This window comes from Coturnix japonica, chromosome 3, assembly GCF_054131305.1.
Source record: "Coturnix japonica strain WE chromosome 3, WE-NBRP24, whole genome shotgun sequence".
NCBI lineage: Eukaryota > Metazoa > Chordata > Aves > Galliformes > Phasianidae > Coturnix > Coturnix japonica.
The window spans coordinates 5,996,350-6,017,558 of NC_140665.1; the positions used below are offsets into that span (position 1 = coordinate 5,996,350).

Below are 21,209 nucleotides of genomic sequence, written 5' to 3' on the forward strand. Positions count from 1 at the left end.
TCAGGCAAAACTGTGCAAAACCATGGTCTGATCATTATCATGTAGTCAAAAATAATAATAATAAAAAAGACATGCAGTTTATGGGTTTTTGGAACCAAAATCCATGTTAAAATAGTATGGAGCATATGATCATTTCTCAAAAAAAAAACTTCTAGATATATAAGGTTACCCAGCTGTGTTGCCACGAAACGTTATTTCTTCATTAAATAAGGAACTATGGCAACCAAGGGTACTATGGCTTCACATACGCTGCAATAATGTGATATAATGAAGGGTCTTCGGAGATATCTCATACAGCTGTTAAAATTTTATAGCATCGAATTTGGGAATTAATTCTGGAAAAAGAGAGAATCATATTTAATATTTGATGCACATTGGTAACATTTTTCCTTAATAATGAAACAGATTCCTCTAAACATCCGCATTTTTTATGTTTAAAAACATCCAACTGCTCCTGCTGAATCAACTCTCAAGAGGGTATAAGAATATAATAATATTGCATATGAACTGTACAGTGTTTGCTTAGTATACCCTATTTGCAGATATTTCCTATTTGAATAATGGTATGTTTGCAATTTTCCAGCTCCTGATGAAAAACTAACCTGTCATCAGAGCAAATTTCCTTCAGGATGCTCTCATGACTGCTATCTGTACCTGCAGCTATTAGGAATATCCATTCTTTTGACACACGTTCCACTAGTTATCTGCATGCAGGCTTATACACAGAAGAGGCCTCATCTCAGTCCATGGTGAGGTCATGCTACTTTTCTACTCTACAAAAAGTGACTCGAAATAATTGTCTGATAAATCTGCCAATTCTTTGTCCAGCTGTCACTTCCTGGGAGAAGTTCTCTGCTGAAGCTTTTGTTCGAAGTGAGGGCAGGCAGTCCTGGCTGAGCTGCTAATTGCTTGTAAGCCCAGAGAAGAGGCTGAATCCCACCACAGCTGGGCTGTGTCTGGGCTGAACAGAGGTCCCACCCTTGAACAAATAATCCCTGCGGAGAAATCATTGCCAAATCATCCAGGGTGAAGAAATACAAAGAAAGAAGTAGCACCAGGGGTTTTATCCCCTCACACCAACAATACTGCCAACGAGAAACACAACATCAGAAGGGACGACCACCGTAGTGCAGCCAGGTTGGGCTAATCATTTTAAATCAAATTTGTGATTAAAATACAGAAAATGATGACAACTGGAAGTGTAGGCTTCCATCGTTTTTTACTTCACTCTCAGCAGTTCTGAAGCTGGCAGTTCCCTTTCATTTCTTTAAATAATGAATCCCTTTGGCTTGATTTACTGCCTGTTCACGACTCTTTTCATCCCAATACAACTGTTGAAAGGAAGAAGAGGTGCTACCTGCTACCAGAGATGGATGGCAGGATTCGAGATGAGATGGGTTTGGTGACCAAAGCCGTGATTCAGACATGGCACAAGAAGCTGGCAAGGACAGGGAACTGATTCAAAGAGGGAGAGAGAATCTGGGAAATGAGTCTGGGAATAAAACCACCATTTTCCAGTACAGAAATTGGATGGTGAGCCAGGCAAAGAAAGAAACTGTGACTGCCTTGACAAAAACTGTGACTGCCTTGACAAGGAGAATAATTTTGAAAAGGGAACATTAAGGTGAAAAAGGGACACTCATTGTCCATGCTTCAAAGGTTTGAAAACAGGGGTTCAGGGTACACTTAAAACCGGCAATAGGGGAAGTTATCAGTCATCTCTTTCCTCTGTGCTTGTTTCCATACCCATCACTTAACTCAATCAGCTCCTTACTCCTTATTCATGTCAAAGCAAACCTTTTTGAGACAACAGCCTGAAATGGTCCAAATAAAAAAAGCCTCCCTAAAACCTGTGTCTTTTATTATGTAAATTTAGGCCAGTATATTTTTGAATTGATGTGGTTAAGGGAACAGTAAAGTGCAAAATGCAGGTAGTGGGGGTGGGAACAAGAAGTGGAGAAGAAGGTGGGAATCTCAAAGTGTCTGTTTTAGTCTGATGAATTACAGTGTTGGATTAGATCCAGAGCTGCTATATAGATTCTAAACTGCAAAATCACTTAGAATTTACCTGACCTACTATTTGAAATGTAAGGACTTGGATTTCTATACAGAAATTATCACTGAATCACTAAGGTTGGAAGCGACCTCTAAGGTCCAACCCCAGCCCATCCCTGCAGTGCCCACTTCCCTCGTCCCTCAGTGCCACATCCCCATGGCTCTGGGACACCTCCATGGATGGTGACCCCACCACTCCTGTGCAGCTGTGCCACTGCATCACCGCTCTATGGAGAAGGAATTGTCCTAACAGCCAACATGAACCTCCCCCAGTACAGCTTACAGCCATTTCCTCTCATCCTATCACTGTTAGCTGGGAAAAGAGGCCAACCCCACCTCACACAGCCTCCTTTCAGGGCTCTGTAGACTGCTGCAGTGGCTTGCATAAATTAGTCCTTGGTTTCATAGCTTTGGCCTTAAAATTAGAATTTTGATCTTTATCTCTCCTTTTTTTCTTCTTCTTCTTGATAAAGATAACACCAGTGGTTTGAGGAAGATAAATTACCTATGAATATTGAATTTACTTATGAAATAATATGCCAAACTAATAAGTACCATAACTAACTGGTTTGTAGACTGGGGCTCAAGTATACTACAAATAACACATGGGATTACACTCTGACTGAAGCTGATGACTGCAATGAGGTTCCAGCCATACAAGAACATGCATTTGTATAGTTAGAGGCAATATCTTAAATGCATAATGCATAGAGACTTCAAGCCTGCAGGCAACTTTAATATTGGCACTTCCTAACTTTAAGTACTTGGTTTTACACCTTAATAACATCCTTGTAACAGTCTGCGCATACAATGCACTCATAGATCTCTCAGCCAAGACATAACTGATTTAATCATTCACATTTGCGAATGATTTGTGAAGCTCACATGAGTTTGCTAAGCTGCAGACCTGCTCAATAAAAATTAAAACAGATGCCTCTATAAAGCCCAAAGAAACAAACTAATAATGTAAAAGGAACAGACTGAACTGTAACAGTAGCAGTGTGACAAAAAATATTTTGTTCTTTGCAACTGTGTATGCAGCCAAAACGACAACACTGCAGCTCTGTTGGTCCAAATGGCAAGAAAATGATTCTGAATTTTAAACTGGATTTAGAAGAAACTTGAATTATAAACCCTAGAGATTACAGAGAGGTTACATAAGAAAGAGGAGAAGATGCCACTAAGACAACTTTGTCAATGGAAGAAAAAAATCTTTTTAACACATACTTATAAGCTAGTATTTTTAACAAGGTCCATTGACACTATTGTGCTGTTGGGACCCTCTAGATTTGCTAGGTAAAAAGGATATAATTTCTTGTATTCCCAGCGGGCTCAGGATTCTTTTGCCATCAAAATGACTTTGAAATGCTTCCTTATTAGTATTCTCCCAATACAAAATACTGGCTAACAGCCCCCCTCTAGTTTAACACAGAAAAGCCTCAAGTAAGTACAGCTAATTGCTATTTACTCTAGAATTATTAACAGTGGTAGCTTCTATTACATCACAGTTTTGCCACATCCAACTCTTCATTCATGTAAAAGTGTTTGTGTACCAGTATATCCTTTCCTGTTCATGGTCCTTCTGCCGTTCCCCCAGGGAATCTACTGTATAACCAACTTTATTCCCATTATCTGAAAGTTGCTCTCAGTAGAGTGGGTCTTCACTTTTTCCAGATATCATCCCGTTTCTACCCATGAAACTGGCAATAAAGTTACAGATCTTTTTCCTTCCAAATGGGAATTAAAATTCCAAATTGGAAAACTCACACAGACATGATGAAACCCCAGTGAGTTACACATTGCCTTCAGAGATCTGATTTTTGCTCTTGTCTGTTTGGACCTACTGGTCTATTTAGCAAAGCATGCTGTTTCCTTGTCTCATTTTCTAAGCTGTAAAATGGAGAAAACCTCACATCTCTGTTTGCAGAGCAATTAGGATAAATTTACCACAGGTTTGTGGAGCATTCAAATTTTGCAATAACAGTGCTCAGATGGATGAGGTTCATCATGCAGTTTCTGTCCTACCAAAGCCATTCTCAGCAGTCTGTGGTTATTTCACACCTTGGTTTACTGTTCCCCTATTTCTGCTGATTGTTAAAATTGTTATCTTTATTTGTTTCTTAAATCATAGCAGCACTCTACTTTGTAGCCTGTTGTGTGGCACAAGAACAGAAATCAGCAACTGGAATCTGTGTTACCATCCAACCTTACCAGTTAAGAAAAGATGAGCAACTCCACAGGCAGATTTGTACTTGCAGGTTTTTAACAATAAGTTCCACAAACGTAAGAGCTTTAATCTGACATTAGCAATCATCACATTTGTTTGGTTTTGTTTTTTTTTTTTTCTATTTTTATCTTTTAAGTAGAAAAATCTTTCCATTAATATTGTCTGCTTGATAGACAGTTCTCAAAACCGGATACAAGAGAGCTGCATGGACAGGCACACACACAAATACAAGGGGCAAATCCTTCCGTAACTCAGCCATCTTGCCAGATGCTCTGCTCGAGATTTTCCTGGCTTTTGAAAAGCAGCACATTATAATCTGTGTTTTGCACAGAACAAAGAAACTTCGGAAAAACATGATCAGCACAGAGCAGCTCATAAATGAAAAGAGAAACTCTCTGGATAGAGTAGGAACTTCTAACTAAAGTATGAGTGAGACTGATTTCATAATCCTTCCTCCTACGTGGCACGAACAAAGTTGTAAACTCGGTAATTTCTGTCATTTTGACAGTTCATTTTTGCTTGCCTCTGGTTTAGTCTGGGGTTTTAGTCAAGATTAACTTGAAAATACAACGATTAACGATTAACTGCTTTCATTAGAAGCAAGAAAAAATAGATTATTGCATATTTTTACAATTATGGAAGCCAAGCTGGTAAATCAACAACTCTCAGTTCCCAGAGTCCATCTCCTCTGAGTACACCATTGGACACACTGGACAGGCACTAGTGTTGTACAGTGCCCGTATTCTCATTTTACTGAGCAAGCACACGCTGTGAAAAGAATAACCAGCCAGGATCAATAAATGGCTTTTGCAACTTTCCCATGCCTTGTTGCTCACATCTGCATTATTTAGATCAGTTTGATGCAGCTTGGCACGTGGAGATACTTCCAAGGAACTCTGAAGATCTCTATTTTGTAGTTGGGCTTTTGCCCTATCTCAGTGCAAAAGCTTCAGCAAGTGTCTGATATTCTAAAGGGCCTGTATGCCCACCAGTCAAGTACTTACCTCAATCCTTCATTTCCTTTGTTCTGCTTGTTTTAATATCAGCCACAAAAACAAAACAAAAAGCTAAAAAATGTGTTTTTTAATAATATAGTATGAAACAAATGGAAAAAATAAAGATGTTCCTTACATAACTCCCTGCCTTTTCCATTTGGATTTCTATCAAGAGTACCTTAAACTTTCAGTGATCAGGAACTAAAGGTTTTTTCTTGGCCTAACAAAAGTAATGCCACAGTTTTTTTATTTATTTCTACACCTGCTTGTATACACACTAAGCTGAGTCTCTGAAAATACTACTGGATTTGATCACAAATATATATAGCCATGTATATGTACAAGTATAATATATATGTACATGTATATGTACAAGAAAGTCATAAGCAAAACATATATATGAAACTGCATATGCTCATTCTTCCATTGCAGGTAGACAGCAGAGCAATTTGCTCCAAAGAAAAGAAAAGAAGGGAGGCCAACATGACAGGCTACAGGAGATCCAGAGCTGAGTGTTGTGGATGCAGCGCTCAGTAAGTGATGGATGAATTACCAAGTGTTATGTACCAGTGCTTGACCAAGGCAACACAGCAGCAGTACTGAAGACTGAGGAAAAACATAACTGTGACCTGGACAAACTACAAGTCAAACTATTTTCCTAACAGAAAACACATAGTCATGTTTTTTTTCCAGTGATCAGAACAGTAAACTTACCCAGGATGACTTTAAGAAGGCACAACTAAAGAAAGGGAAGTTATTTATGCTGAGCTACAGGAACATCCCTGAGACTGAACACTTGATCTTATTATACCTGCGTCAGTTCCTGTAAACAGCAAAACTTTTCTTTTAAAATAACTGCTGGGAAAGTGTAATTGATAGGATACAATTGGGCAACACTCAACTAAGAAATACTTATCACCAATCCAAAGACTTCCTTCTTACAAGTATTACCCCTAACTATAACCATCCATAAAATGACTGGAGAAAGGAAATTAGCACCCTATCTAGCCAAGGAACAAAACAGGTGAGATGTTTAAATAACAACAAAAAAGAGTAAATTTGAAATTAGAGCTCACGTTTTAAATACAATCACAGCAGCATGAGTTAAGTGATGATTCATTTATATTGTTATCATCACTGGTGCAGTAGAGAATGAGAAGTCACTAATTTTAATTGAAGTTGAACTAAAACTTGTATGTAATATCCACTGCAATAACTGAAAGAAAATGTATGGTTATGTATGGAAGTGTTTCAAGAGTATCTGACCTGTAACCACAGACCTGGCTTACACAAGAAGTTTGAGCAAATTTGATAAAAGAGGTAAAATTACAGAGAAATCTATTTGCGTTGATCTGATCCAACAAAAAGCTCGTAAATAACAAGATTTGGGGGTGAACCAAAGACCTTGAAGGGGCTACACTCTAACCTGAGCTACCAAGATAACAACGTAACTCACATTGCAACTGTACGGAAATACAGAAATGCATCAATATAAGCATTTTAATCGGCTGACACACTGTGGCAGCGGGGGAAAGTATGGACACAATCCTCTCATGCCCACCCTATTTACAAAGATGAGAAAGAACTGCAAGCAAATATTAGAGATAAAACACTTCAGCAACCCCACAGAACTGCAGGACTGATCTTCTAGCAGAAAAGGATTAATTAGCAACAAAGGCAAATGGCCATTTGCCTTAAATTATTATTAGTTCTTCTACTTGATCATTATTCCCTAGGAAAAATCTTTGTACCTTTGCAGCTATTATCTACACAGCTAAGATATGACGACACAGCACACAAAGCAACTGAAAGCTTTTGAAGCTAGAAGGAATTCAAAATGAAGCATATTTGTTCCATGAAGCCATTTGTTGCAAGCGCACCCCAATCTGACAAACCTATTTGACAAGATACAAGAAAATGCCAACAGATTGACATAAAAAAATACAAATAATAATGCTTATTTTCTTGATGAAAGAATCCTGTAAGTGCTCCTTTCTCAAACTCCTCTCCTCTCAAGGGATACACTCACATTATGCTCACGTCGTGTACAAATATGAACTTTGGATTTAAACCTTTGCTTTACTTGCATTTGAATTATGTAAATATCAAGCCCAAACACTGTGAAATTCAAAACAGAGAGCATCTCATCTCAGATCAGGATGGAACAGGCTTGTCTTTCTACTGTTATTGAATGGGCCAGCACAGAACTGGCCTATTTAAGGTGTTCTCCTTTTATATGACTGCGTGGAGCTTTGCAAGTTGTCTCATCCCTGCCTCGCATTTTCCCTTGGACAACTTTCACTTCTCAAGCAAACAAACATTCATTTGCTATATAACTTGATGCCACATTACAGGCAATAACATTATTCAAGTGATAAAAAACCTTTTTCTCTTTTTTTTCCCCCCAGAGATTTAGCTATCAGAAGATGGCTGAAATTAGTAGTAGTGTCCTTAAGTCATAGCTGTGAGAATGAAAACTTTATCCCTGTCCAAGAGGGGTGTTAAAAATGGTATTTATCATTAGTTGTCATCAGCTTTTTGAAGTCATTAGTCAGTAATCAGTTGGCAAACAGACAGGGTAGCACTCCCATTTGCAGCAGTGGCTATCCCCCCTTTGCACAGCAGTAGCAACAGCCACTACGGTTTTGCTCAACACTCGCAATTCCTGTGCTTGAAGATGAACACTCCGACACCAATTTGGTCCCAAATGGTACAATCCAGGGACCCAAATGAGCCCTAAAAGTAGTGACAGCCATCTACCTAGATACCAGCTTGCTGGGGAAAAAAAATAAATAAATAAAACTGAAAAATTGGGTCTATATCACTCTTCCCCTTTTCATTCAATTTCTATTCAGATGAGGAAGAACACGCAATTAAATTCCTGCAGCAGCTGCTTGCATTTTGAAGCAGCACACAGAGCCTCGCACAAAGTCCATCTCCTCCTTCATGTGATTTTGTGCTCAGGCTCAGTAAAAGGACATAGAACAGCTCATTTTCTTTCTGATAAACCCATTTTCCATAGCAGAAGTCAGGCTGTGGTAATTTCTTTCCAGCAGGAGAAAACTGATTTTTTTCTGCCACTTTCCTAATCTAATGCAGAGGTAAAGACAAATAGAAGAAGCAAATTCGAAGTGGAGTCTAACTGATCCTGTGCAGGGAAACCCAGTTCCAAACCAAGCTCTTGAACATAAATTCCCCAAGCCATAAAAGTTGCTTAAAATGATTTGCCTCCAAACGTCTTGGAAGCCTGCAGAGGTAGGTCTGGTCTACATTTAAGATATGCTTATGACGACATAGGAATTAATTTTTTCCAAGCTAGTAAAAGGCCCAGAAAAACTTACACTGGCCCCAAAACAGAGACGAACAGAAAAGGAGACAGATCTTTTTGGGCAACCAACTTAAACTGGGTCCAAAAAATGTTTCCAAAAGACTATGAATATAACCTGTCTCATCACAGTTATTAAAGTCCAGATTTCCATTTTGAAGTACAAATAGCTGACAAAAATTGTATTTATCATAGGGCAAATTAAACTGGGATGCTTCTTTCCCCAGCTCTAACATAGGCACCAAAATCTTACAAGGAAAAAAATTCCCTAGCTTGCTGTTTTATATATACTCTCAATTTAAGCTGAAGGATAGCAAGCCAATCCAGAAATTAGCATGCAACAAGAACTTGATTACAGTCAGCAAATGAAATAAAGGAAAAATGAACCCCAAGGAAAATACCTGAAAATGCGGTAATTGGAAAAGGGGCACAAAACACCAAACCCCAGACTATCCCAGACGGTTTAGTGGAGGGTTGGGAAGGGGGGAGGAGGGGAATTCAGCTCTTGCTCACTTTGCTGTAACACACTGCATGAGATCACATGCTTCTGTTCCTTCACAAAGCCCCAGACCTGCAAGTAGAGTAATAACTGCCTTGCAGAATAGTGTCTCCATTTCTGAACAGCCAGAACTTCAGAATACACGTTTTAATAGTGTACCCATCTCTCAAAATATTCAACATTTTGCCTCCTGATGTAAGTAACTTTCTTAATAATTTTCAACTTTGCACTGTTCAGTGTAATGGGACAAATAATACATGGTGCACAAATAAGTCACAATGTTCTGTGCAAGTTAATAGGAGCAGTGAGATGCTGAATGTGTGATAAATCTAGTCCTGACAGTGAAATATGCCTCCTAATTAAAAATCAATTATTTAAAATGGTAAAGAAAGAATAAGGAAAAAGACTTCTCCCCAAACTCATAATAAAATCTGGGAGACTTCTGAGTTATTTGAAAAGCAGAAAGAAACCTTCGACATCTATATTTAACTAAAGATTCTTCTAAAACTCTATTGTGAGTTTCTCGATTTTATGATTAAACAGTTCTGTGAAAAATTGTTTCTGGTATCTTTTGTACTTTTATCTCTTCATTCCAAATAGCCATAAAAATAAAAAGACATTGTTCAAATTTGGAATGCAGGAACAAATCATTACTTCGGCTCTGTGAAATCAAAGCACACCGATGCCCTGATGTGGCTCCAAGGTGACGTGGGAATGATGATGAGCAGCCACCCAAAGCAACCAGGACTTAAAAGCAAGTGAGCCATGTTTACCAACAATGGTGCCCACTGGGATCCTCAAGAGATCTCCAGAAGATGTTTTAACCACAAGTATTGAGTAATTTGTGTTAGATCAGGGCTTACAATCAATGATTTCTGACTATTTTGTGTTTCATTCTGAAAAGATATCAAACACAGCACAGCTTAAAAGCCTCTCAAAATGACAAATACTTTTGCCTCAAGTAGAGCAAGCTGAAATTTATGGTTTTCCTTTTCTGTAAAACTAAGACACAAATTCATACGCCCAGCAGTGACAGAGAGATTTAATTATCCAGCATTACTGAAGAGATCTGAATTCAATTAATGGAGAAACTATACTGGTATTATGCATTATCATAAATATTCAGTACCCTCAATCAAAAGAAGATGTTGGTGTTTACATATATAATAAAGTTTTAATAATTCACCAGCAATATTGCATGACAACTACTGCTACCACTTAACTTGTGGAAAAGGGAAAAAAAAAGTCATACCTGGAATTTTAAAACCAAATGCTCTCAGGTGAAGGCAAGGATAACTTCTGCATAGGAGCGCACACTGCCAACAGCAGGTTCATTGCCCAAGAGGCTCCAGCAGCATGGGCCTGAGTTTCACCTGCCTCTCATGGCTGTGGGTCATTCTTCTCTGCTTCCCTCACAAACCCCAGCCTGAACACAGTGTCTATATTCAGTGTCTGTATTTCTCTGTTCTGAAGGAGTACAGCTGCCATGCCACCTCAAGAGCAGGCTGCAGAGAGTCCGTGGCCACTATCCAAAGTCAGGTGTAATTTTTAAGCAAAATTCTCAGGCTTTTTGCTTGAGGAGATCTAGTAAACCTAAACGAGCCCACTCTACAGCAGACGTGACCAAGGGTAAGGTGGCTGCCCTACCCCAGAGCAGCTCACCCAGGACCCTCTGGAATGCAACATTAAGCATCACCTCAGCAGGCAGCACCGCCACCCTGAGGGGTGCCATGGTGGGATCAGGGCAGAGGCCTGTGCCCAGTTCCTGCAGCTCTTCGTTTTTTTATCCCAAGTACAAGAATCAGTCATTAGAAGTTCATCGATTGCCAACAGATAAACAGGAATCAGAGATTTTCAGCCTTTATTTTGGCTGGTAGAGGGGAAAACTTGCAGGAGAGCTGTGTAGTTGAGCGCATGTTTAATGTGCAGGTGAAATGCGCAACACTTGTGGCCACGAAGCAATGTGAGTGCTCACTGCTGTAACCAGAGTGACCTCCCTAGAGCAGTGGTGGGGACGGCAGAAAAAATATCCCTAAAAGACAGGAAAAATCCCCTCTGCCATGGAGAGAGAGGGCCACACTACCAAGCGCCATGCTGAAAGGATATCAACTTTCCAAGTACAGTCCAGCTGAATAAATACCACCAAGAGTCAATAGCCAAATCCTGTTAGGAGCTGCAGTGCTCTGGGAACCTGATTGGAATTTGAACATTTGCATTGATTTTTTTTTTCACATTACCAGCTGGGAGAGAAGGTACACTGGTCGCTCCATGGGAACACGACTCGCTAGCGAAGGATTACCTTTTAAAGGATTATCTTTTAGACAAAGAAAAAAAATCGGTATACTGCAAGCAACTAGCTCAAATCGAAAGAAACACGTTAATCCAACGGGATTATCAGGTAAGGCTTCCATACATTTAACATACACAGCTGAGAAACACGAACCATTTTATGTAGATGCCTTGCTGCAGTTGTCAAGCACCTTTTCATGTGACAATCCCCTGCTCATGATTCACAAATAAGGGCTGCTTATTCAGTTAAGGTTGTTAAAACAAAAGCCTCACAAGCAACAGCAATTTTCTATCTTTTTTTTCTTTTCTTTTCTTTTTTTTTTGCAGAGCCCTTTCCTTTACCCTTGCATATGTAAGCTCTGATCATCAAGTCCTTTTAACTCCAGCCAGGAAGAAAGATTAGTAGCTGCCTGCACTGCTCCTACATTGTGAAATTTCCAGAACTGAGCTCTTTTACCTCCCTCTGGGAAGCAGGCTAAGTAACAGAAAACTGAAATCAAGCGCTGCATGTTTTTTTTCCTGAACTGTAACATTCATGTTAGCTCCTGCAGTACTGTAAAAAGCAAAATAGCGCTGATGTTCAAAAAGGAAATGTATTTAGAAACAGCGCTCACTGTACGCACTCAAACCTCTGTCTTACTAGCAAATATGTTGGTAGCATCATGCACAGAAGATCTGTACTGAAATCCATTTCGTAACTCTTACAAGCAGGAATGGGGTAAGGGAACAAGTGAAAAAGAAGTGCAAAGATAATGCCACATTACCTGACTAACATGACATTTTACCTCGCTTTGTTTTTGTAACTTTTTAAAAACCATTAAGATCCATTCAAAATTCCCCTGAAGTAACCGAAATAAAAAAAATAAAATAAAATTGAATTACTTAACCACAATATAGAGTAACACAATTTGGTTCCTTAATATTTCGGTCAGCCCCACACACAGGTCACCCCTACTCAAATCCAGACAGGAAAATGAATTAAGTCACAAGCCCAGGTTCTTGATGGTACCAAATGTTACTGACTACTTTTGGGGTTTCCCACTTAATAATCTTACTTTCCCATGTAAAACATACCGTTTTATAAGCAGCAGAACACTGCTCAGCTTATATACATAATCCCCTCAGCATATATTCCACAGTCAGAATAAACAGTATACTACAGAATCACAGAATTGTAGGGGTAAGAAGACTTACCTCCTCCACCTCCAAGAAGGCTGGAATTAGCTGCAAGAAGAACAAAGGAGAATTGTTAGTTGGGAGCTTCCTAAATATAGTTGGAACCAAAGCAGAAGATGTTTCACAAAACATTTGCCATTGCTTTCATTTCAATAATTTCACCAGTCTCTACTTACCCAAACTCATTTACTGCAAATGCAATCTATGTAATTTGTAATCATAATCTTTGCTTTTACACAATTTTGCAATATCTTTGAGCATGTAAGCTAATAAATAAAACAGAACAAAATTATTAAAATTTAATGTGCTGAATAGCTTATGAAATTACAATCTTGAATTTATAATTCTATAAACCACATTTATTTTTGATTACCAAATGAAGTACAACAGTCTTTCATTTTAGAGAAACTTCTGTCTCTCTTTAGAGAGACTTTAATGCAGCTTTTCATTAGCTCTGCACATCTTCTAAGACAAGGGACTTTTCTGGACAGCTGTGAGAAGACCTGGCTCCATTGAAATCAGTGTGTGCTCTCCAACAGTATTCAACTAAGCTAGGATTTCTCTCAGTATGCTTATATATACTATAACCATCCACCTATTTAGCCCAAGAACAGATAAATCACTTATGGAAGGTGTTGTTCAGAGAATGGTGATGCACGTGTTTGTCCAAATAAAGTCAGCAAAACTGGAGCCACACTAAACACTTCCTTATCACTACAAAGGCAAAAAACAGAAGGAAAACTTAGGTAAAGAATTCACCCTTCAAATGTTTGGGCCCTGCCATATCATAATAGTGAAAAACAGCAGAAAAAGCAACAGCATATGGGATGGATGCAAGTTTTTCTTATTGCCTGTCCTTATCCTGCTCCAGGACAAGATATATGGAGTATTTTCCAGTATCCAAGCTATCTGTTGCTACAAGTTATTGTTTCTATTATTTCCCTTAGCCACTTCTTATCTAGAAGGCTTTAAACACCAAATTTCCCAACATTATTTATTTTTTCCATGGCTTTCTTGAGGCATTCACAGAAAACTGAAAATTAAACGTAGTTTTCCTCATTTATTTTTCCAAAACTCTACATATGTCTTTGACTTAATATTCACATTCAGTTCAACTATTTGCAACCATCTTTCCCTCACACCTCAGCTTGTGCCAATAAAACTGGAAGATCTCTCCCTCCATTCTCTGTATATCTTTCATCCCTGGAAAGATATATCCTCCCTCCTGGCTGTTGGAATTCTTCCTTAAGATTCAACCCAGTAAATGAGGTGAAAAGAAGCTGCTATTTTTTTATACTGTTTTTCAACACATTATTGAGGTGAAATGGTTCACAAAAAGATACACAAGAGGCAGAACTCTAGGACTAGGAAACAGACGATGGTAGCAACAGTTTGGAGATAGATAGGATCCTTTTTTTTGTCAAACACAAACTACCGTAATAGCTCTGGATTGTTAACACCCCATTGGCAGGGACACCTTCCACTAGAATAGGTTGCCCAGTGCCCCAGTCACACAAGGGTGAAGTAGAGGTGGACAATCACCATCCTCAACCATGTTTCTTTTGATACGGCACAGGACACAACTGTCTTGATGAGCTTCAAGCTTGCACTGTAAGCTCATATCCCATTTTTCACCCATTCATATCCCCAACTCTTTCTTTGCTGAGCTGCTCTCAGTTCAGTCATCCCCCAGTCAGTACTGATCTGGGATTGACCCAACTTATGAACAGCACCTTGAATGTGTTCTTGTTGAACTTCATAAGGTCACTCTGGATGGCATCCCTCCCTTCTATCATACCAACTACACCACTCAGCTTAGTGTCATCCACAAATATAACAGAGTGATATTGAACTTCATTCTCTCTGTATCTACCTGCTCTTGTCCTTGTTGAAATTCAGTATTAAGGACAGACACAAACTGCAAACAGCCACATATTCTTACAGCAGCTTCCAAAGTACTCCTGTAACAGGTAATATCACCTTCCTGGCAGTAAAACGAGTATATCTGAGATAAAAATCAGTATACTTCATATCAGAATAAAATAATAGTGACAGAACGTTATCTTCTGCCATGAGTCTGCTATTCAACATTATTCTTTTTGGCAATGTAGAATGCACCTGCAATCGCCATTCCAGTTCTTAAATGAGTCAAATCCTAGGTTTTCAGTCATTATCTCTGAGAGACTTGAGAGACATAACTAACATCTGCTGTACCTCACTGTCGCAAAAGTTACCATTGGTAAAAATGACCCTTCTGAAACCTGGTCAAGATCCTCACTGCAAAACTCTCATCTGCTGGCTTCTCTGAGAATTATGCTTTTCTCATGCATTTCTTTCTGGTAATGTTTACCTTTCCAATGCACTCTTGCTAATAACACATAAATCAGCATCACACTCTTCTCTGTAGAAACAGAAACAACACTTCTAACAGAGTTTTGGCTCCAATGCATCTGTTGCAGCTTCAATAAAACACACTCCATTTTTCACAGAATCATAGAATCATTAAGGTTTGAAAAGACCTCTAAATCATCCAGTCCAACCATCCATGTACCATCAGTATTGGCCACTAAACCATGTCCCTGAGTACCACATCCCCACTGTTCTTGAACAACACCAGGGACAGTGACTGAACCACCTCCCCAGGCGGCCTGTGCCAGCGCCTCACCACTCTTATGGAGAAGTTTTTCCTAGTATTCAGCCAACATGGGAACACTTGGGCAAGTGTAACCATTAAAGAAATACCTAGTTGCTTAACACTGTAAGAACGCCTTGCCCACAACCAGAACTGGGGATTTTCACTTGGATTCAGAGAGCACAGCCCCAGAGCTGTAGCCACATCATATTACATTGGAGCAGAACGATTTCTCCTTCCCTTTTGCTAATCCACAGCTGCGTTTCATCCACCAGTGCTCCCAAATGATAAAATCTCATGAAACACCTGGAACGGGGCTCCTGTTGTACAGGTAGATATGTGTGAGCAACCAGCAGTGGGATTCTAGAGGCTTTAGGCCTCCAAAGCTGATGCGGTCTAAACTGCCTCACAGGTTGCAGCCTTACACTGTACATGAACTCTCCCATCCAACTCAGGGCATGCCCAGCATTAAGTAGCACACAAGAAAATATTTGTGGATATCTCATAAATCCATCTTGATTAATCTTCCGCCCCTATCTCCCCATTCCAGAGATGAATAGGATTCTCAAATCACACAAAATTTAGCAGAGTGTAGGAGGAGAAATGTTACCATTACTGAGACAGAGAACAATAAAGAAAAGTAAGTCTAAGAGGTACTACAAAGAAATGCATGCTAAGGACTTCCTGCACCTTCTTTCATTCCTAACCTTATCCTTTCAAGCTGACCTGACCAACCTATCTAAAACCACCTTATTAAAAACTACAATAGATCGCTGGGCATCCACTCTGAAAATCAGTCACAATATGTGTTTTAAAATGTGATTTTAATATGTGCTCACTTATACTAAGAAGAGTGACATGGAGTGGTCAGGCAGCCAGCAGAGTACACAGCTCCCTGCCAGACTGTAATATAACACACATCAATAAACCCCATCCAAAACATCCCCCTTAGTACTGACCTGCAAGAGGCAGCATCAGCTAAAATAGGGTTCAATGAAAATAAAACAGCAGCATTTGTTCATCAGTTTCCAGGGTGCATATTGAAGAGCAGCTTTAGGATGAGATGTTGTGCATCCCCCCTTAAAAGAGTCTTGGGCACTACATTTGGAGAGACCGATTTCACCATCTGTCTGCCTCTGTATGGCAAACAAAAGCAAGTCGATGAGCAGCAATGTGGCCTCCAGCCCTTCAGTCCAGATTTCTTATTATTACAGACACTAGGAGCATTAGCAGCAAGGATTGTTTCTAAAAAGTTCAGGCTCCTCTCTAAGAAAAAATGTACTAAAAAGAAACTAAATAAGAGAAAACACTGTCTCTATTCATTCAGTATAGCAATTTAGCCCTTAACGAGGTGTTTATGACCTTGGACTCAACCAGGAGTTCAGTATTTCTAATGACTCAGCACCTCAGTGGTTTCGGCTTTTATTCTTTTAAATATACAAGAACAGCATCAGAATAGGGATACTAAACGAGCTCCATGAGCACTGGTCAGTCCTATGCAGAACACACCATTCATGCTCCAAAAACCAGTGTTTGTTTCCAAAATACCTCTGCAGTAGAAAAGGAGAAAGGAATTTTAAGTAAGCTTCGTTTCTCACTATGAAATATTCATATTGAAATATCCGGTTACTGAAATGCACAAATTTAAATAATGAGTAATCCAGCATAATTTACAAATAAGAACTGGACATGAATGCTTTAAATCTCAGCTTTCTGACTGAGTTAAGTCATCCAGCTTTCCAACACTTATTCAACTGAGTAAGCGGAGCAGAAACTCCGGCACAAGTCTTCACATTTCCTCAGTGCTCTCTTGACAACAGCGCCCTTGCCAAGAAGAAGGATTGTTTGAAATTTTGTGGAAAGCAAGTGAACACCAAAGAAGTTCACCTCAAATGAAACTGAAAATCTTTCTGTGCTGTAAGCCAAAAGATATGAGAAGTGAAAAAGTACAGGTTGCTTAAACCGACATTTGCAGTCACAAAAATGCCTTTTTTTTCCTGCTGTCAATTCTGTTAAGTTAGAAAATAGAAATGATGTGAATACCAATTTTTGTGATGTCTCCGGAGATAACATGCTTTTAGCTTTGTTAGCAACACAGCTGACTAACTCTGGTTACTTCTTGTTGGCATATACTCATCTGACAACGTTTTAAAAACGTAAATCCTTCTGGGAGCGTGTCTTTGTCAAGTATTAATGGCACTAGTAACTTAAATTGACATCTATGTCATGCAGCCATGCATCTGTCAGTATAATAAAAATATACTTTTAAAAGATTACTTGATATTGTCTGACTTTGGAAGCAGATGTTTGAGCTTACTTTGATGTAAAAAAGATTAAATATTTTTGTCAATACTTTCTAATTGGGAAATTTATTCAAGAAGACATCTTTATAACTGGCAGTGCTGTAAGATTCAAGGCACTCTATTGCCTGAGACACCATTTTTATTCATCAATAAAACATCATAACAGGCAGCTGGTGAGCAGAGTACAAGTAATTTATGGAACAGGAAGCTACATTTCTTCTACATGTTTTCTGAGACATCCTTACCTGCCACTGCATTTTCTTTGATCTTTTCTCCAGAAAGCAGAGAGAACAAAGAAAAGTGAGCTAACAACTGCGCCCCGTACATTCAACCATTTTTACACAAGATGTGTTTTGGTACCTTAAAGCAAAAAGCTCCAGGCTTTAAGTTCACAGAGTAATTTTGAGAATGGATGGATAGTAAATAAAATGAAGCAACATTCCATATAATGCAGTACGATTGCCGTTATAATTAACTTTACTCTGAATACTTTCTTGCGTGCAATGCCACCACAGTCAGGAGAGGTAAAATAACATTATAGTAACAGACACAGCCAGATTTGCAAACTTACGTAAGTGCCTAATGATGCAAAGCAGAGACTACTGGAAATTAGAAAAGCCAACCAGCCTATGAAATACGATTGACTTCAAACATACAGGCACATCAGAAAATACCCCTATTCAGATAGGGGCTTCTGAATGGCATCATTCAGATGACAGCTTGTAGGTGTCATCTCCAGACACCTACAAGCATTTTGCAAATACAACCTTCAGATACTCAACAAGGAGGGCGCACAGTACACATAAATGTACACCACAAACACATCTGTGATAACATGGAGCAATTATTTACTCAACTGTTTTCTGCCATGCAGAAAATGTGCAGATGTGTCAGATGTGTCGCTTCTCTCTGCTCCTGGAAAGGGCTTTCACCTTTCTGGACTAGTACTAAACTGCCAAGCTGGGCCAAATGACTTTCAAATGTTTTCAAACAAGTCATCCAAAGCAGGTCATATTCTCCAAACATACCCAAGGACTTCAGCTTCCAGGTAGTGATTCTTGTACGCTCGCTCAGAAACCTCTGTAAATAAAAGTGAAGGTCTCCCCACGTAGGTTTACCACTGGCAAAAGGTATCAACTTCAAGCTCTCTTTCTAAGAAGACAGGAATTCCCGAAGCAAGACCTAATAAGTCTAAACAACTCATATATGGGAGCACAAGAGATAACAGAAAGGGACTGAAATTTCCATCTATTACTTTTTTTCCCCAGACAGTCTTCAGATTTGTCCAGATCTAAAGATTAATAAAAACCAATGGGAGGCTTTACTCAATTCAAAAGTACGTGCTTTGTATTTGGACCTAATAAAATGTACTTGTGACTGCGACCATGCAGTCTGTGTTATCCTATTGCCCCGCCTCACAATCTCCCGATGAAGAACAAATTGTTTCAGCTAAGTTTTGCCACCTTTAAAAATAAAGTAGTCGTTGTTTCTATTTCGAGCCTCTAAATGGTATCTCATAGGTAGATTAAGCAAAAAAATATAATAATGATCATATACTAGTAAGTGCTCTGGAGTTGAGTCTGTCAAGGAAATTGCCCTCACAACATTCTGAATTCAATATGGAAACAATAACTGTCATAACTTTTCAGTATTTTTCCTCTCCTAATACGCTGCAAACTCAATACATAATGTGCAATTATGCAAGAAAGCTATTTTTGAAGATTATGCATTGTACCCATTAACCTTAATCAGTCATATGCAGAGCATCTCTGAAATGTGATACCAAGAGTGAAAAGCACACGTATATACATACATATAAATACACACAGAAAATCCAGTGTAGGCATGGAACACTGGCAAGGCAGCGGATATTTGGAGCAGCAGCGTAATGTGAAAGAAACAAGCACGCAGATACACTTTGATGCAGAAGAAACCAAGTATAACCTTTTTTTTTCGTTACAGTAAAATACACTAATTGCCTGAATGCAGAGTGAGAGAAAATTGAGAGGAACTGAAATTGTTCAACGTAGACTGAGAAAAATATGAGAGAGCTCTTGGTCAAGAGTACATCCTCAACACTGCCATGTGAACTACCAGAAAGACTGAACCTGAGCTACCAACATAAAACAGCTTACATTTTACAGTAGCCTGAGGATTATGGGCACCATATTCATTTCTTGGTGGGAAAGTCAACCAAGTAAAAAAGAGTAAAAGATGTGTAACTTAGAAGGAAAAACAAAGAACAGATGAACTCGCTTTTAAGGGCAGTTGTCAGGACAACTCCAGTCCCAAAGACAACTCAGCAAAAAAAAATTCAGGTAAAATCCTGCCAGGACAGCACTTCAGCTCCTCATGCCTTCATACCTGTGCAATCTGTGCCCTTCATACCAATCAGCTGCTATTATTCTCACCTAGGCAGAAACCTAAATCAAATGAAAGCAATATAGAAGGTTTCCCACCGGCGCCTGGTGAAGGACAGTTAGAAGAACCTGTTTTGTGAGGCTGATCTCATCTCTGGGAGGGAAATGAAGACAGACTTGTTGAATGAGAAGCTGCAATTTGAATAGGAACTGGAAAAGGCTACAACTGGCTGGCAAGCACAGGCTTTCGTGTGAACCCCTCTGCTGAAGGCACGTTTGTTTGTCACAGTCCTCTGCCTCTTTATGGCAAACACGAGAAAGGCACAGAGCAGAAAGAATGTCATTCCAAAACACAGGTTGATAAATTGTCACACGCACTACCCTGTGGATAAAAGGAAAGCTATGAATTAAGATTTCATCCATTTTGTGTGTCAAACTGTGGTTTGCTTAACTGCTTTTAGTCGCTGTCAGATCAAGGTATTTTAAAATATAGCCGTGCTGAAATGCAAAGGAAAAGGAACTTTTTTCAAGGCAGAATAATGAGGAAAAAATATTCAAGCCTACTACAGCCAATTCTTCATCTCATAATTTGGGCCATTTGTGTGGTTTGTAAATGTAGCACTAAAGGGAATCAAAGTGCTGCAGTATATAATTAATCCATTTATGTAGTGTCGTCATCAATATTTAAAAGCCTACACAAAACAGAATAAGAGGTAGTCCTGGGTTTTACCTGCGCAATTACAAAAGCAGCTTGGGTAGTAATTAATTCCAAATAATTAGTGAAATTTATATAATTCATGCATCTTTTCAGTACCCCAAAGGTACCTGAACGTGTTATCTGGGATACAGAAAAAATGCGAGTGAAGTTCTTTGTGCTTTCTTTGCCTTTGTCTTCCTAAAATTACAACCTGCCCTGAACTTCCCAATGCCTACCTGCTACACGAAGATCTATTTCTTTCTTTCTTTCTTTCTTTCTTTCTTTCTTTCTTTCTTTCTTTCTTTCTTTCTTTCTTTCTTTCTTTCTTTCTTTCTTTCTTTCTTTCTTTCTTTCTTTCTTTCTTTCTTTCTTTCTTTCTTTCTTTCTTTCTTTCTTTCTTCCTTCCTTCCTTCCTTCCTTCCTTCCTTCCTTTCTTCCTTCCTTTCTTCCTTTCTTCCTTCCTTTCCTTCTTTCCTTCTTTCCTTCTTTCCTTCTTTCCTTCTTTCCTTCTTTCTTTCTTTCTTTCTTTCTTTCTTTCTTTCTTTCTTTCTTTCTTTCTTTCTTTCTTTCTTTCTTTCTTTCTTTCTTTCTTTCTTTCTTTCTCTTTCTCTCTTCCTTTCTTCCTTCCTTTCCTTTCTTTCCTTTCTTCCT

General features: G+C 39.0%; 1 protein-coding gene and 1 long non-coding RNA gene across 8 annotated transcripts in view; one reads left to right on the plus strand and one right to left on the minus strand.

The window, feature by feature from the left end:
- The window catches only part of MACROD2 (mono-ADP ribosylhydrolase 2), a 789,463-nt gene that overhangs the window by 611,360 nt on the left and 156,894 nt on the right, over positions 1 to 21,209 (minus strand). For all 7 annotated transcript variants that reach the window (XM_085542412.1, XM_085542411.1, XM_085542408.1 and 4 more), the window contains exon 4: positions 12,585 to 12,614. In XM_085542412.1, the coding sequence (XP_085398538.1) occupies positions 12,585 to 12,614 (30 nt within the window). The remainder of the gene's footprint in view (positions 1 to 12,584; positions 12,615 to 21,209) is intronic.
- Positions 11,332 to 20,268, plus strand: LOC146761230 (uncharacterized). The gene is made up of 2 exons (XR_014944335.1): positions 11,332 to 11,499; positions 19,464 to 20,268. It is a non-coding gene; the product is annotated as an uncharacterized LOC146761230 (long non-coding RNA).